The sequence below is a fragment of the Spea bombifrons genome, chromosome 2 (assembly GCF_027358695.1).
Source record: "Spea bombifrons isolate aSpeBom1 chromosome 2, aSpeBom1.2.pri, whole genome shotgun sequence".
Taxonomy (NCBI): domain Eukaryota; kingdom Metazoa; phylum Chordata; class Amphibia; order Anura; family Pelobatidae; genus Spea; species Spea bombifrons.
In genome coordinates this window covers 53203494-53222754 of record NC_071088.1, presented here as the reverse complement: position 1 = coordinate 53222754, position 19261 = coordinate 53203494, and the positions used below count along the sequence as shown (strand labels likewise).

The 19261-nt window shown below is 43.4% G+C and overlaps 1 protein-coding gene across 1 annotated transcript in view; it reads left to right on the top strand.

Annotated features, from left to right (window-relative positions):
- Positions 1-19261, top strand: part of LOC128473668 (uncharacterized) — a 140838-nt gene that overhangs the window by 114070 nt on the left and 7507 nt on the right. The window contains exon 4 of the mRNA XM_053455919.1: positions 8696-8769. Within this exon, the coding sequence (XP_053311894.1) occupies positions 8696-8769 (74 nt within the window). The remainder of the gene's footprint in view (positions 1-8695; positions 8770-19261) is intronic.

Sequence of the window (19261 nt, the reverse complement as noted above, 5' to 3'; positions counted from 1 at the left end):
CCCTTGGGTGAAAATAACATAGGGATCTTTTTTCTTTTTTTAGGTCTAGGTCTCTTTTTTCTCTTTTTTTCGATTTTGGATCCTCTCTTTTTGAAGCCATCGTGTCCTCTATTCTTCCAAAAAATGTAAATGTCAAAATAAGGAAAAAAAAATATTTTTTAATATTCTTTTTAATAACCACAATTCAGAAATTAAGTGATAATCAAAAAATATATAATTCATTAGTGAGATAAAAATCAGAATATATAATTCATTAATGAGATAAAAAAGAATAAATACATTTTAGAGGTATAAGAAAAAGGGGTCCAAATAAACCTAGTCAAAGATAAATTGGTTAATCCCAAAGTTAGTTATTTATGTATAGACCAAGATCCACTTTCTTGATTGTTAATATTACATTCACAAAGACGAATCAGTTTTCCAACTCCTACGCAGCTTGATTAAATTAGAATGTCCGTTTCCAGCATGATTGTAGTGATTCAGTGAGTTAATTAAATATAAGCATGATTTTTGTATAATTAGGAGATGCAATAAGATGTCACATGATTAGAAATGAACTGAATCAATAGAAATATCACTTAGATCCATCAAAATATGAATTCATATATAAATATTGTAAATTAATAGCATGATTCCTAAGAGCCAAGATCAATCAAATTGCCATGTCCTCTGCCATCATAATTATAATGATTATAGTGTATACTATACCCACCTTTATGTTCCCCACAATCAACTGAAGCCCAAGCAAACCTGCATACTTTGCTACAAGCCCTCACAACCTGCAATACCCACCTTCATGTTCCCCACAATCAACTGAAGCCCAAGCAAACCTGCATACTTTGCTACAAGGTATACAGAGTGGACCAAGAGATCTCCTTTATTATCTGTTATTGTTTTCTGTATTGTTATTATCATTTTCCTGTTTCTGTGCCTGAATTGTCTATTACTCTGTTTCTGTCTATCTATGCTTTATGGCCTAGGAATGCCCTTACTGGGAGTTGCAGCATTTTTCCACTGATTGTTTTATTTGTTTTTATTTGGTGAAATTTATGTCATGCCTGTCACTACTTAAGTGTGTTATATTTTACTTTCTATCTTTCTGCTCCACTGACCCCTTATCTCCTATATCTGCCCTCTTACTGCCCCTGTCCACTTTAACACTATTTAACACTCTCTGTTACAGCCCTCACAACCTGCAATACCCACCTTCATGTTCCCCACAATCAACTGGTTTTTTGCGCGCCCTCCCTGCCCCTCTCCCACCCGCCCCAGTGGTGTTCTAATATATAGACAGTTAAGTACCAGCTCTATTGGAACACGCCAGTAGAGGGCACCAAACTGTAGATCCCTTTACTACCCACTACTCCCCATTAAAGAATTCCAAATCCTATCCCTCCCCATCTCTCTGCCGTCAAAGCTATCCCAGTACCTCTACACTAAACCTTTATATATGTGAAACCTAACTATATTTGCTCTACTACTCCTGTCCCCCACATAGTCTTCCCTATTCCTATCACTCTAAACCAGCAAACTCAATCAACATGCGCAACCTAACCAATCTTATGCCTATCATCTCCAACCATAAGCTACCTCCCGTCTTGAACTGCGCGCTATGGAATGCCCGCTCGGTATGCAACAAACTTGCTTGTATACATGACCTTTTTCTATCCCATGCTTTTAACCTCCTAGCTCTTACTGAAACCTGGATCCCCTCCCATGACACTACCGCTTCTGCTGCACTCTCCTTCGGAGGACTACACTTCAGCCACACTCCTAGGCCTGATGGCAGAAAGGGTGGTGGTGTAGGCATCCTTCTCTCACCTCACTGCACCTTCCAGAATATACCAAGCTCTCCCTCTCTCTCATTCTGTTCCTTTGAAGCTCACACAATCCGTCTTTTCTCTCCACTCTCTCTTCAAATTGCTGTCATATATCGCCCTCCAGGTCCTACCTCGCAGTTATTTGACCGCTTTTCTGCCTGGCTCCCTTTCTTCCTCTCTCCTAATATCCCCTGTCTCATTCTGGGTGACTTTAACATTCCTCTAGATATATCTAACAACTCTGCTAGCCCCAAACTCCTCTCCCTGACAGCCTCCTCTGGTCTCTCTCAATGGACTAATTCCCCTACACACACTGAGGGACACGCACTTGATCTGGTTTTCTCCAGATCATGCTCGCTTTCAGACTTCTCCATCTACCCGTTCCCTCTGTCTGACCACCACCTTCTATCCTTTTCTCCAGTGCTAACCCCTAACAAGACAAACTTACAGCGCTCACCTCATACTTGTAGGCCATTACCAGACAATACCATTACCCAACTGTCAGCCTCACTTGAACCTCTCTTACCTTCCATGTTAACCCTTTCCTGCCCAGACACAGCAGCCTCTTTTTATAACAACACACTTGCTTCATCCCTCGACACCATAGCTCCAATTATTACAAGTTACCCCCGACAATTTAAACGCCAACCATGGCATACCAAAACCACACGGTTTCTTCAGAAGTGCTGCCGCACGGCTGAGCGTTACTTCAGAAAATCCAAATCCAACGAAGACTTTACTCACTATAAATTCATGCTCCACACCTACAACTCTGCCCTCTCTCTCACCAAACAGCTCTACTTCTCCACTCTCATATCCTCTCTTTCTTCCAACCCACGACGCCTTTTTTCTACTTTCAATTCCCTTCTCTGTCCCTCCACACCCACACCACAAACCTCTCTCACTGTCCAAGATCTTGCTACCCACTTCAAAGAGAAGATCAAGACTATTAGAAAAGACCTCTCTTCCTTACAACTCCCTCCTACACCACTCAACACCACTCTCTCCACTCTTACTATACTAACTGCCTTTTCCCCTACAACCGAAGAAGAGATAGCCACTCTTCTTTCTTCCTCTCACCCAACAACCTGTCCCCTCAACCCCATCCCTTCACACCTCACAAAGTCTCTATGTCCATCCCTTGGTCCATCACTTACCCACCTATTTAATCTTTCTCTATCATCCGGAACTGTACCATCTGCCTTCAAGCATGCGCTAATCACACCCATTCTAAAGAATCCTACCTCAGATCCCGTCTGTTTGACTAACTACCGCCCTATCTCTCTGCTTCCTTTTACCTCTAAGCTGCTTGACCGGATTGTGTACAATCGCCTCACTAACTTCCTCTCCTCTAATTCCCTCCTTGACCCTCTACAGTCTGGTTTCAAACCCCTTCACTCTACGGAAACAGCTCTAACAAAAGTCTCCAATGACTTGCTCTCTGCCAAAGCAAAAGGTCACTACTCTATTCTAATTCTACTGGATCTCTCTGCTGCTTTCGATACTGTTGATCACCACCTTCTTCTAGACTCACTTGCTTCTATAGGCATTCGAGATACAGCTCTCTCTTGGATCTCCTCATATCTGTTTAACCGCTCCTTCTCTGTCAACTTCTCTGGCAAGACATCATCACCCCTTCCACTTTCGGTTGGTGTCCCCCAAGGTTCAGTCCTTGGCCCTCTGCTGTTCTCTCTTTATACTTCCTCTCTTGGCAAACTAATCAACTTATTTGGCCTCCAGTATCACCTATATGCAGATGATACCCAAATCTACCTGTCTTCTCCTGATCTCTCTCCATCTCTCCTGTCCCGTATTACCAATTGCTTGTCTGCTATTTCTTCATGGATGTCACAACACTACCTGAAACTTAATCTTTCTAAAACTGAACTCATTATCTTCCCTCCCTCCATCTCCACTCCACTACCTGAATTCTCTATGACCATGAACAACACGACTATCTCTCCTACTAACCAGGCCCGATGCCTTGGGGTCATCCTTGACTCAAACCTCTCCTTCATCCCTCACATTCAGTCCCTCGCCTGCCGCTTGCACCTAAAAAACATCTCTCGTATCCGCCCATTCCTCACCCAAGAATCCACAAAAACCCTGGTTCATTCCCTTATCATTTCCCGTCTTGACTACTGCAACACTCTTCTGGTTGGCACTCCACTGTCTCGACTCTCTCCTCTACAGTCTATCCTAAATGCCGCTGCTAGGCTCATCTTCCTTGCACGTCGCTCCTCTTCTGCTTCCCCCCTCTGTGAATCCCTCCACTGGCTCCCAATTATCTTTAGAGTTAAATTTAAGATCCTGGTACTGACATATAAGGCCATCCATAATACTGCTCCTCCGTACATTTCTGACCTCATTAGCAAATACTCTCCCTACGTTCCTCCCATGGGCTAAGGCTCTCCTCCTCACTCATCACCTCTTCCTTTTCCCGTCTACAAGATTTCACTCGGGCTGCCCCATATCTCTGGAATCTACTCCCAAGGAACCTTCAGCATTCACCCTCCCTCCCGACATTCAAGAAACATCTAAAAACCCACTTCTTCAGAGAAGCATACCATCTTAGCTGCTAGAACTTCCTTGTCATCGATACAACCACCACACTACCTCTCACCCTTTCTCTGTGCCTTATGTTTGTCACCCCATTTCCCTCTAGATTGTAAGCTTGCGAGCAGGGCTCTCTCCGCCAAATGTATCGGTTTGTCTTAGTCTGTCAATTCTTGTCATATCCCTTGAATTTTTGTATTGTATTAAGCGCTGCGTAAACTGTTGGTGCTATATAAATAAAGGATAATAATAATAATAATAATATACAGGATACAGTGTTGATTCAAATGCTAATTCGTAGACATGATTAGAGAGGAAATAAATAGATAAAAAATACTTTTGACAAGTCTGGTAGCTCTGAAGATCCTCTCAAACGCCGGCCTCGGCGTCGAAAAATTTGTAACGCGTTTCCCCGCCAGTAAGGCAGACAGGTAGTAAATTTCCTCAGGTCTCACTCAGATCTCACTCCTGTTTCCAGGAAAAACAGCAGCCTGTCCAGCTTCACAGGAACCTCAATCGGAGGCAGACACACCTCAGGGTACTCTCCCGGGTAGCTGCATCCAAAGAACCTTTTTGTGTAGCTGGTTGGAGGAATTTTTAAACCTCAATCGGGGGGAAACGCGTAATAGGTTTGCCAGCAGGATCTCGGAACATGTCAGGAAGACAAAACGCAGGACGCCATCTCCTAACATTCATCTCGCACGCTCCATCGCTCCTCCCTGTGAACGCCTCACGTCATCACGCCCTGATTTGGCATACACGTTAGTTCCAGTGGTTGCTCTTCTTATAGGCACTTTTACAGTACTGGTGGTGGCACTGGTAACTGTGCCAGTGCAAACAGGAGTACTGGCCATAGTGGGACAGCTAATTTCTTGAATTCTACCAGATTTGGTAGGTTTTGCTATTGGTGGTGGTGATTATGATAGTAGTGGAGAAGTGGAGGCTCAGGGAAAAATTGTGCACTAGTCATTCGTACTGCTCCCTGAGGAATCTAATCCCAGACCACTCATCTCCTCTACTTCCTCTGGCTCATAGTCAAGTTATTTATTAGCCAGATCAAATGAAATTCCTGCTAGGCTGGAGCTAAGATGGATATCATGACTAGTAGACGAGTGAGCAGGAAGAACAGAGCCTAACTCTGCACTTGGCCTCTTAGTCTCATGCTCCTCTGGTACCTTGCTAGGTGGAGTTCCACTATGTGTAGTCCTCTCTCTAACTGTTTTTAGAAAAATATTGTAAGGACTTGTTGGCTTGCTAGAGGTGTTGCTAGGAGGAAATGGGGTGGCAGTACCGGTGGGAAAAGCAGGCGCAGCACTAGTGGTGGTAGAGGGGGTGGTCTTGGGAGGTGGATTTTTTTCTACAAAAAGCCTCCCTGCGAAAGAACAAGATCCCTTTGGGAACACCACTCTCATTCTTCCTGCTAATTTTGCTCAGCTTGGTACCTTGCATGCTGCTCGTGGATGGGGAAGATGCTGCTTGGGGCAAAAGTCACTTACTTTTACTCACTGGGCTAGTAGAAGTACTAGTTGTGCTACCCTTTAACTTTGCTTCTGGTGCCTTAGGCTTTTCGTAAAAAAACCATAGAGATGGTGGGCCTAGCAGCACCACTACTGCCTGCTATTGGGGCCTTTCCTTTACTTGATGACATAGATCATCCAAGCAATGATTCCCCAAATGATAACCGAGAGCTTGGCCTACTTGGCCGTCTAGACTGACGCAAAGGCTGCATCGTAGAAGAACTGGTAGTGGTGGTGGTATATAGAGCCAGTCCCTCCCTCCTTTTGTTAGTCCCAAAAGCGGGATCCATTTCAAATTTTGTGTTGTGTGTGTAGTGTAGTGTTTAAAACTAGGGGGGCAGGGAAAATAACTTTAGAAAGAAAAATAGGATTAAAAAAGAAAAAAATAAAGAAAAAGGAAAAAAAAATGGAAACCCCAAAAAATTAGAGGAAGTTTCTATTAAGTGCTACTGCTGAAAAACTATGCCCAACTGCACTGTGCAATCTGCAAACGTGCTCAAGTTATTTAAAAATTAGTTAACTAAAGTTTCACTGTAATACACTAACTAGTAAAACTACTAGCAGTATTTTATTTTTATTTTAAAAATAAGAGCCTACTACTATGCTAAAGCTATATTTCCTTACTATTCTAAGTCTACCTCGAGGGAAAGGTAGACGATCAAGCCCACTAAGCTAAAGTGAGATTATATCAGTGTATTATTTATTAATTAATATTATTAATTTATATAATATTAATAGATTATAAATCACAATTACTTATTATATTATGGGGTTAAACATCTTTTACTTTAAATCAGATACAGAAGCAGACAGATATAGTTGTCCTACTTCTGCTAAATCTACAAAAATGTGCTAAATTATTTTCTTTTTTACTAGTACTATAGCTACCTTGAAGCTTTGCTTAGTACAGTTGTCGTCACACAGTCAATCTTTCTTGAAAAGAAATGAGAAAATAAAATTTAACAGCAAAACAGCTTCACTGCACTCACTAGCCCAACAAGTTCACTTCACTGATGGACCGAAGTGTGCAAAACACTAAGGGTTTTAATAAAATAAAATTTAAAATGAGAAAATAATATTTAGCAAAACAGGTACCGTCACTGCTTGCTGAACAAAAAAACACACAGCACTTATGTGGCTGCACTCACTAGCCCATCATGTTCACTTCACTGATGGACTGAGGTGAGCAAAACAAATAAAATGAAATTAATAATATTAAGAAAAATTGACCTGGTCTCTTGCTGTTGTTAAAACAAAGCACAAACTAAAGAGCTGCAGCACCAGTAATAGTAAATTATTAGCTAAGTAGTTAATAAATAGGGTTTTAATAATAAAATTCATTATCAACTTCTAGCTTAAGCTTAAGGGTAGTAGTGGACTGGTTAATCTTTATGTGGGATACATTAACTCTTCTACCTGACAGACTCAAGCGAAAAAAAAAAAAAGCTAATATATTATAATATAGCTAATTAATTATTAAGCTAGCTAAAATTAATTATAATAATATTATTACTAAATATGAATGATTTTAGATTACACACTAGTAGTCGTCTACACTAGTATGCTATAAGACAATATTATTAGTTATATATTATTATGATTATATTAAATTTATGATTTATATTATTTAATTAATAATTCAAACAGTTTAAATAACTAAATTATTGACTGACTGAAAAGCTGTCCTGAAATTGCAAAAGAAGATTTTAAAATCTAAGGGAAGACAGGGCAGGCAGTAGGCACTGCCAGCCCAGTGCAAGGGCACCTTAGTGCCAGTGAGGCACTGTGTGCAAACTGTTAACTCAACAGCACTACACAGTTGACAGACAGAAGCACTTAAAAAAAAAAATACTAAATTAATTCCGTAGAACTAAAGAAGAGTATACTGTGAGAAATGGCAGGCTAAGGCTTACCAGTCTCACACAGAACAATCTCTCTCTGTAACACTCGTATGCAGCACGGCAGTGTTGCGAAAGCAGTCACAGCGAAAATTAATAGATCTCTCATGGAAGTTCTGCTCTTATAAAGGCGGTTTCTGAATAAAAAGCAGCACAGGCATTGGACGAGACCCTCAGCATGATGTCACAAGAGCGTGCTGACTGGACAAACGAGGATCAACTCACTCAATCTGTGTCCTCCTCTTTGAAAATGTGGCGGGCGCGCCGCGAAAACTAAGACGATAAAGAAGAAACGAAGATTCTTCGTTTTGTGCGTCTTCGTGATCGTCTATGTTTACGGCCGCTATCTTCTCTTTTTCGATTCTTCGTAACGAAAACGCACTCTTCATGTTTGTTTTCATGCTCGTCCGAAGACGAATGCACAAGTCTAGTGGAAACATTTATGTTCTCTGCTGAAGTGACAGTGTAGCAGTAACCTGAATGCAATTTTACATGTGAGTGTATTTGAAATAAATATCATACTGCTTTTGTACTACACAGTGTTGTGCTGTGTTTTTTCCTTCCTATGTATACATCCTTGTCTCTAAGATATTAAGCCTTGGAAATAGATGGTGATGTATGTATCTATGTTGTAGGGAAGGCTGAACTTGATGGACGCACGTCTTTTTTCAGCCTGTAACTATGTAACTTTGTAACTATGTAACATGTACAATGCACAAGAAATTTTACAGATTATAATGCTGGATGGTATAACAGCACTTGCCTTAGAGGCAAGTATTTAATTTTATTCATAATTTAAAATAATGGTTTGATTGGTTAGTGGTTATTTTAATACAATTCCATTCCATTAATCGATTTAAATGAAGTGTGTTTAAATGTTTTTTTTTCTTTATTTATTTTGTAGGTTGCCAGTGTATATCAGACATCTCCAGCCTTACAACATTATTTCTTGACTGCTGAAGTAAAATATCTAACTAAGTGAGTCTTTTCTTTAAATTATACTACTTATCCAGTGGCGTCTCCAGCTTTCATATTTAGGGGGGCACATGGGGGACCAGGGACCAAAGTAGGGGGGCCAATTATAAAACGGTACATATACTATATATGATGTAATTAAAAATGCATGTCTAACGCATATATATATATATATATGCGTTAGACATGCATTTTTAATTACATCATATGTACTTATCTCTTTGAAGTGATTGAAATATGATTTATATTTGAAGAATATATGAAATATATATATAAATATTAGCCCCTGCTGTGGATATATAGAAATATTACACCCTGCTTCCGATATATACTTATATGATACCCTGCTGCCGATATATATTAATATTAGACCCTGCTGCCGATATATATAAATATTAGCCCCTGCTGCCAAAACATATATAAATATTTGCCCCTGCTGCCAATATATATATAAATATTTGCCCCTGCTGCCAATATATATATATATATAAATATTAGACCCTGTTGCCAATATATTTTATAGTGAAAAAATTGGACCCAAGCATTTCCTTGGGCCCGCTCAATGCTCCCTTGCATGCAATCACTCCCTCCGCTATCACACCAAGAAAAATATATTTTCCACACTGACTGCAGATCAGGGGAAGACAGTGAGAGTCAGTCCTTCTGACTGCACCGTGACATTGAGAGGTCCTGATGTAATCATCCCTTTGTCCCCTCATTCACTAAACCATACCGCTCTTTTACTTACACCCTGTAGTTCAGATATAGATCAAATAAACAACACATGTAAACAGCACGTGCATGTATAGATCAACTGAATAAGAAATCCAAACCCTGTATTTGCAGGTATACATAAATAATGTATGGAAGCATAGCATAGCAGATACAGATCAACGGAATAACACAAACCCAGCTTTGCAGGTACAGATCAACTGGAAATCACATAACAACTAAGCATTAACGGTATAGATAAAACCCCCTAAATTACAGGCATAGCTCACAGGATGCAGCTCACCAGCCCTGGTGTCCACACTGCCCAGGTAGAACCCGACCAGCACCAAGATAACATTAACAAATTACAGTCGAGAGTGAGCCAACTTTGTCCCCAAACAGCCCAGCGTGAGCCAATTTTGTCCCCAAACAGCCCGCCCTGACACCGGTACAGGCTCTGCAACACCGACACCCAAACACACACACCAGGACAGGCTCTGCCACACCGAGACCCAAACACACACACCAGGACAGGCTCTGCCTCACAGATACCAGGACAGGCTCTGCCACACCGACACCCAAACAGACACACCAGGACAGGCTCTGCCACACCAACACCCAAACACACACACCAGGACAGGCTCTGCCACACAGATACCAGGACAGGCTCGGCCACACTGACACCCAGACACACACACCAGGACAGGCTCTGCCACACCGACACCCAAACACACACACACCAGGACAGGCTCTGTCCCACCGACACCCAAACACACACACACCAGGACAGGCCCTGCCACACAGACAGCCAAACACACACACCAGAACAGGCCCTGCCACATCAACACCCACACACATACACACCAGGACAGGCTCTGCCACACCGACACCCAAACACACACACACACACACCAGGACAGGCTCTGCCACACCTACCCCCAAACACACACACACCAGGACAGGCTCTGCCACACTGACACCCACATCCAAAATGCTTTCCACACTGGTTTGCTGTTTGTTTGTTTTTCCCCCTTGTGTATTGATGCCCCAGCCAGCCCCCCTTTGGTTTTAATGTATTTCCCCCCACACCCTTGAGTATTGCCCCATGTGGATTTGTGCCCCCAGCCAGCCCCCTTTGTACATTATGCGCCTTGTGTATTGCCCCATGTGGATTTGTGCCCCCTGCCAGCCCCCTTTGTGCATTATGCCCCAACACCCTTGTGTATTGATTTATGTGATGTCCCCAGCCAGCCTCCCTCCCTTGTGTATTGATGCCCCCCTTTGCATTGTTAATAACTGACCCATGTATATTGAACCCAGCCACCCACCCCCCACCTTTGTGTATTGATTTATGTGGTGCCCCAACCACCCTGTTGTATACCCCCTAGCCACCCCCATTTTGTATTCAATTGTTGTCCCAATGCAGTCCCCACCTTTGAATATGGCTCCCCTTCCAACCAATTACCCCAACTTTTTTATTTTTTTTATACTTACGTTTTTGCTGCCATCCTTCACTGCTGCTGTCCTCCAACGTGCTCTTCTACCTGTCACGAGGAACTGTTCCGTGTCACTCCGCCCCCTTGAGCGGCCCATCACATTGACGTTGTGACGTGCCGCTCAAGGGGGCTGAGTCACACGGAACAGGACACTGGGCGGCACTGTGCAGGCACGCTGGCTGCCCAGTGTCTTACCGCCGCTTCAAGAGTCACAGCCATATCGGCTGCAATGGCATCTCGGTGTGCCGGCCCACCGCGGATGCTGCAGTCATTAAAAACGGCCCCGAGGCTCCGCACCTATAAAAGAAAAAAAAAAAGACGGCGTGTGAGGTTCGTCTTACCAGGAGGAATCCGGAATGCAGGAATGGAACACACTTGCTCAGAACAGAACACGCACAAGGGGCCTGGAGAGGGTAACAGGGCGCTTGGCGGTGTAACTGTAAGCACGGGTGGTCAGAGGGACGCCGCTTAGTAGACCAGGGTCGGGATGCCAGAGGTACACGTAGACGGTATGGATAGCCGGGGTCAGGATGCCAGAGGTACACGTAGTCGGTATGGATAGCCAGGGTCAGGATGCCAGAGGTACACGTAGTAGTAGGATAGCCGGGGTCAGGATGCCAGAGGTACACGTAGTCGTAGGAAGAGCCAGAGTCAGGATACCAGAAGTACACAGGAACCGTTAAGCAGACCAGGGTCAAATACCGGGTAAACAGAACCAACAACTGAAGTACTGGAGGAGCTCACGAGATACAGGAAGCACCAGTATAACTGAGCACTGAGGAAACGGTAAGTGAGGTTTAAATAGCCCGGGGGGGGCGTTCCCCGGCGTCCAGGACGTGATCGCGTCCTGCGTCGCCATAGCGACGCAGCGGAATCCAGCCGGCGGTCAGCCTCATAAATATTCATGAAGCGGCCGCGCGCGCGAGCGGCTGCTTCATGCTTCAGCGAACGGTGCCGGCGTTTCTGCCGGGAGTGAGGAGAGGACGTCCGGGAGCCACTTAAGGTAGGTGCCTTACACGGCGTTTCAATTGAGGGGGCACAGCATGCTGTAGGGGGGGCCATGGCCCCCTCTGTCCCCCCTGCCGACGCCACTGTACTTATCATATATTTAGTGCAAGGATACCAGAACACAGCTCTCAAGGGTTGCAAAACAGATGAGGACAACTTGGTAACCTTTCTAGAGCACAGAATAGAAATCAAAAATTCCTTTAAGCTGATTAGTATACCTGTGTTAAAAGCATGGGTGAACGGCACCCAGCCACCTGATAATTGAGGGACCAAGAGGGGCAATCTGCAGTGGAGACCAGGTCTTCTCGAGGTAAAAGGGGAATAGTGTATGTATACTGTACTGTAGTGTCAATGTGTCTGTGTATGTTGGCGTATGTTGTTGAATAATGTGTGACATATTATAGCATCAGAGTGTCAAGGGTGAGCCTAGGGTTAATGGTGTCTGGGACAGGGAGAGGAGGAGCAGCAGCAGACAGAATATGTGTGTGTGTAAGTGTACAGTGTTAGGGTGAGTTTGCATGTTAGTATGCATGCATATTAGGTAGTGTGATCAAAAACTATCACTAACCCTTGGCAGGGCCGGCCGAAGACTTAACGCCGCCTGGGGCAAAGTTTAAAACGCCGCCCCCCCCGCCAACGCCGGGGGGGGCGGCATTTTAAACTTCGCCGACGCCATTATCTACCCCCGCCCCCCCCGGTACTTACCTTTAAACAGTCCTGCGGCGAGTCTCCCTGCTCTGCCACGGTGCCGGCTTGTAATGCTGAGCGCCGGAAATTGACGTCACTTCCGGCGCTCTGCATTACAAGCCGGCACCGGGACCGAACAGGGAGACTCGCCGCAGAGGAGAGAGAGAGAGAGAGAGAGAGGGGCGCCGAGCGGGTAAGCGAAAACCACTCGGTGCCCCTCTCTCTCTCTCCTCCGCTTCAAAAAAAAAAAAAAAAATCGCTTGGGGCGGCAAAGTGCCGCCCCTTCTAAAGTGCCGCCTGGGGCAATTGCCCCAGTCTGCCCCATTATAGGGCCGGCCCTGACCCTTGGCTCACCCTTACTCTTATAAGGTGTGCTTATGAGAGAATCATAAGGTGGGTGATGAGTGGAATATGGGCAGGGAATATTCCACATGGGAGGGGCACGGGGTCCAGGCTTTGAATGTGTAAAAAAAAAATCCCTGCGTCAAAAACCTTTGAAACCTTTACTCCAGGACTAACCTCAGGGAGAAGAGGCTTCATCTTCATTCAAGCTCATTATCCACCTTGGATATCTTTGATGAAACTCCTACATTTCCCCAAATAGACAGGATTCTTTTCATCAGAATAACCCCTTCTAGTATAGAAGCCTCACTACAGTTGCGGGTAGTGGTTAAAGGTATTGCAGAAATGAAGAGAAAATTGTAAAAAAAAAAAAAAAAAAAAAAAGTAAACTGTTTCCCCCCTGAAAGCAAGTGATCATGGAGCAGGCAGTTTAACCCCTTCAGTCCCAAGGTTTTTTGGTACCTCAAGTCCCAGACCAATTTTGCCATTTTTGCGGTATGTCAGTCCAGCGATTATTCCCCTTTCCTGCGAATAGTGTACCCATATAAACTATATATTGTTTTTTCAAGGGGAGAGAGGGCTTTCTTTTGATACAATAGTTAGATAATTAGCTGAAAATTTAGGATGAGAAATTTAGTAAAAACTAGCAAACATTTGCAAAAAAACTAATTTTGTATATTAGGTAAAGTGATGGAAAATCCCCTCCAAGTTTATAATTTCAGGTGTCCTGAAATACCTAATTTGTATAGAATTTCTATACTTTCCCAGCACATAGGGAGCATGCTATAAGGTGTACATTATTCCAGTAGCATACCTAGCGGGGGGCTGGGGGTGGGCGGTCCGCCCCTGGTGCCGCTCGTCAGGGCTTGCCACGGGCTAGGGTGACCACATGTCACGGATCCCCGGAAGCCTCGTAATTTTATTTTTTTTTACACGGAGGAGAGAGAGGGGCGCCGAATGGTGGCGCCTCTCAGTCTCCTTCGCGAGGCCTCTAACTCTGTCACGGTGCCGGCATGTCATGCTGAGCGCCGAAATATGACATCATATTTCGGTGCTCAGCAGTGAAGCAGCGCAGCGGCATAGCAGGAAGATGGAGGCGTCGGGCTCCCACCGCAGGACTTCTGGATGGTAAGTCCAAAACCTTTAACTACAAAGGGGGAGAGGGTAGATAGTGGGGGGGAGGGTAGATAGTGAGGGGGGGGTAGATAGTGGGGGGGGTAGATAGTGGGGAGGGGGGGAGGGAGGGGGGAGAGGAGGATAGATAGTGAGGGGGGAGAGGCGGGTAGATAGTGAGAAGGGGTAGAAAAGGGGGAAAGGTAGATAGTGAGAATGAGTGAGAGAATGAATGTGTGGATGAATTAATTATGTGAATGAAAGTGTGAATTAGTGTTAAAGTGTTTGTGTGTATGATAGATGTATAATTGATTTGTGGAAAGGCAAAGATGGCACAAGCGGGATGTTTGAGCCTTGGGGACCAAGTTGACACAGGCCGGGCTGTTTGGGGACGAAGTTAACTCATGCTGGGCTGTTTGGGGACAAAGATGGTAAATCCTATGTGTGTAATCTGGGTGCTGGTCAGGTTCTATGTGGGCAGTGTGGGCGCCAGAGCTGGCTTTGGGTTGTGCAACCTATCATCTATGCCTGTAGTTTTATCTCTTGCTATGTTTCCATACATTATTGTATACCTGCAAATACGGGATTTGCAGCAATCACACTCCTATCATGCCAAGTCAGCTAGTACATGCTGGAATCTGGGTATGCCTGGGCATGATAGGAGTGTGATTGCTGTTAAAAATCATATATATATATATATATATATATATATATATATATATATATATACACACAGTGGGGCAAAAAAGTATTTAGTCAGCCACCAATTGTGCATTATAGGATTTCTAATGAATTCATTGGTAAATTCCTCGGTAAAATAAGTATTTGGTCACCTACAAACAAGCAAGATATCTGGCTCTCACAGACCTGTACCATCCTCTTTAAGAGTTTCCTCTGTCCTCCACTCGTTACCTGTATTAATGGCACCTGTTTGAACTTGTTATCAGTACAAAAGACACCTGTCCACAACCTCAAACAGTCACACTCCAAACCCCACTATGGCCAAGACCAAAGAGCTGTCAAAGGACACCAGAAACAAAATTGTAGACCTGCACCAGGCTGGGAAGACTGAATCTGCAATAGGCAAGCAGCTTGGTGTGAAGAAATCAACTGTGGGAGCAATTATTCAAAAATGGAAGACATACAGGACCATTGATAATCTCCCTTGATCTGGGGCTCCACGCAAGATCTCACCCTGTGGTGTCAAAATGATCACAAGAACGGTGAGCAAAAATCCCAGAACCACATGGGGGGACCTAATGAATGACCTGCAGAGAGCTGGGACCAAAGTAACAAAGGCTACCATCAGTAACACACTACGCCGCCAGGGACTCAAATCATGCAGTGCCAGACGTGTCCCCCTGCTTAAGCCAGTACATGTCCGGGCCCCTCTGAAGTTTGCTAGAGAGCATTTGGATGATCCAGAAGAGGATTGGGTAAATGTCCTATGGTCAGATGAAACCAAGGTAGAACTTTTTGGTAGAAACTCAACTCATCGTGTTTGGAGGAGAGAGAATGCATCCATAGAACACCATACCTACGGTGAAGCATGGGGGTGGAAACATCATGCTTTGGGGCCATGTCTCTCACTCCCCTCCCGTCCTGAAACAGAGAAGAAGAAAAAAAAATGTTATTCATTTAAAAAATAATAATAAAAAAATCATTGTGACATCACTGGCATGTTCAGGAGGTCCCTAAGAGGACCTCTAACCATTTAAATAAAATATATATATATTTATATATATATATATATAAAAAAAATATATAAAAAAAGATAATCATAAAAAAATTAAAAAACCTTACATCTCATTGCCCTAGAATAGCATCTACCCAGTATAACCCTCCTGCCCCACAACCCCCTAAACCCATTAAGCCATAAGCATAAAAATTCTACAAAAAATGTACACCTTATAGTATGTTCCCTGGTGCTGGGAAACTATGGAAAATCTATATAAATTAGGTATTTCTGAAATCAGTACACCTGAATTGATAAACTTTGAGGGGATTTTCCATCACTTTACCTAATTTTGTGAGGATTCAGAGGGAAAATGTAAAAAAAATTAGGTGTTTTTTTCTAATTTTCGCTAGTTTTTACTAAATTTCTTATTCAAAATTTTCAGCTAATCATCCAACTATGGTATCAAAAGAAAGCTCTATCTCTCCTTTAAAAAACAAAATATAGTTTACATGGGTACACAGGAAAAGAGAATCGCTGAACCGACATGCTCTGGGACTTGAGGTAACAAAAACCCCTGGGATTGAAGGGGTTAATATGGCGGATGCTATGGCCATGCCATTAAAAAATAAAAACAGCTGGTTGGCACACTCGAAAAACTTTCTGATCCATGTTTATACTGCAAGCGATATAACGCTCTGTAACAACAAGTCCCACCTTCACCAACCTGAGAAAATTCCCCCAATAAAAAAAAAATACAAAAACATCTGTGGTAACATGTAAAAATAACTATGTATCAGAGGAAACATCCAGTTCCAGCAAAATGTAAAACAAAAGTCCAAAAAGAATAAAATAAATAAAATAAAAAATAAAGTTTATTATTATGTGCAAGTGCTAAAATTAGCGCTGTATCCTCCAAAAAATATTGAGATGAGAAGAGTTAATGTAAAAGCATTTCAAATACCGAAGGGGTGTCTAATTTAAAAAAAAATTAATGGTTTGATGGGGTAAATTGGAGTGGCTGGGCTCAAAGATAGGGCATAGGCACAGACTGACCAAAATGGGGGGGGGAGCTCACTTCCCAAATGTGGCCTTTTAACCCCCAAACCCAGACAAACCCATGCATGGGTGGTATCACTGTACTCGGGAGATGTTGCTGAACACACATTGGGGGGTGTTTGATAGTGACGTATACCTGGAGCTATAAATGTATACCTGAAGTACAATGTGTGTGAAAAACAAATGCAAAAAATTACTACCACAAACTTTGGCAAAGGCTGGTGGTAGAATCTCTAGCATCTGAAATACCTTGGGGTGTCTAGTTTTCAAAAATATATGGTTTGATAGGGTATTAGCCAGATTCAAAGGTGGCCCTGTTAGGTCATGTGGGCAGTAGGACCAGATGTAAAAGTTCCAAGTAAAAAAATGTGCACTTCCCAAACAACCCGACAAACCCATACATGGGGGGTATCACTGAACAAATATTGGGGTATTGTTTGAAAGTGACATACACCAGGAGCTGTAAATCCATACCCGAAGCGCAATTTTAGTGATAAAAAAACACCAAATAAATCACTACCACAAAGTTTGGCAAAGGGTGGTAGTAAAATTAGTGCATGGAAAGGGCTAAAATACCAGCATTTGAAATACCTTGAGGTGTCTAGTTTTGAAAAATATATGGTTTGAGGGGGTAAATTGCATTGGCCAGCTTCAAAGATACCCGAAATAGCACATGGGGCAGAATGGCCAGCTTTGAAAAAAATGATTTTGAAATAGCAAAACGCTACTTGTACTTATTGCCAATAACTTGCAGAAAAAAGCAAAAAAAACATATTGAGTATTTTGGTCAACTCAACTTTGACAATACCCAAAGTGACAATACCAAAACTATTTTTTCTATTTTTGTTTTCTTCTTTTTAATATATTTATACTAGATTTTGGACTAAAAGTGGTATCAAATAACAACCCTTATTACATTATTTATGTGGCTAATAGGTTAGGAAGGATGTTCGGATGGTATCCATAATTAGTGTAAAAAGTGGTCACCTAGCTGAAAACGTGTTTCTAATTATTGTAGGCAAATTCAGCAAGGGGTAATTGTTTCCCATCATCCTGCAGGTGAGAGGAGACATAACGTAGATATTGCTTGAGAGTCTTGTTGGTCCTTTCCGTTAGGCCATTAGACTGAGGGTGGTATGCAGGATAGAGGCAACATGAAATGTGGAGGCCTCGACAAAACTGAGTCCAGAACCGAGAGGTGAACTGGGAGCCACGGTCCAATGTTATGAATCAGGGCACTCCATGGAGACGGAATATATGTTGCAGGAATAGGACTATCGACTATAAAATCCATACCGATATCGCTCAATGGATGCGTTGGAAGAGGCAATGGCTATAGCAGTCCATTTGGTCTTGTGGTAGGTTGTTTATTATGGGCACAAATGGAACAGGACAGAAGACATGAAGGGCCTCCAGAAACTTTGCTGGACTTGTTCAGTGGTATTGTGGATAGGGTTATCATGATGATACTGTAGGATGGATGGGCGATGTTTGGCTGGTACGTATATTTGATGTTAGTGATAACAAAGGCCGTGCATGATTGGTAGATTGGAGGCTTTGGGAGGAACATTGATACTAGATTCTTTGATAGCTGTTGTCACGATAACAAAAGTCGGGGGTCGTCTTATACGCCGGGTATACTTACTTACCGAGCCGGACTGGAGAATCACTATTCCCCACAAAGCCCCTAAAACCTAGCGTATCTCTAGGGGAGGGGCGAGCGGAGAAGCTCCCCTGGGCCGGTCTTCAGGGCCGCGCCGAGGTAGGTGCAAGATCGTGATCTCCCCAACTAGCCCTGATCAGCGGTCGCCCGATGAGCAGGGCTGGTTGGGGAGATCACGACCTCCCTCTAACTAGCCCAACATTAGGGAGCTCGAGGTCTGGCACTTCAGACCTCGGCTTCCGTGCTCCCTAATCACTACGGCTATTGATGCTGAGCGCGGGGATGATGTCATATCCCGGCGCTCAGCATCAATTGCCGGTGCGTAGTGATGAGGGAGCAGTAAAGCAGAGGTCTGAAATGACAGACCTCACGTTCCCACAACTGGATGGAAGATAGAAGATGAGAAAGGTAAGAGATGGGGAGAAAGGAGTGTAAGTGCAGTGTATGTGTATATATGTGTGTGTAAGGTCAGTGGATGGTCAGGTGTGTGTAAGAGTAGTGTGGGTATTTGTGTGTTTGTAAGCTGGTGTGTGTGTATATATATATATATATATATAATGTGTGTAAAGGCAGGGGTGTGTGGTGAGGGCAGTGTATGTATGTGTATGTATGGACAGGCATATGTTAGTATGTGTAGATATATATATATGTGTGTGTGTAAGGGCAGTGTATGTATGTATGTATATGTCTGTGTATGGGCAGTGTATGTGTATGGACAGATGTGTGTAAGGGCAGTGTATG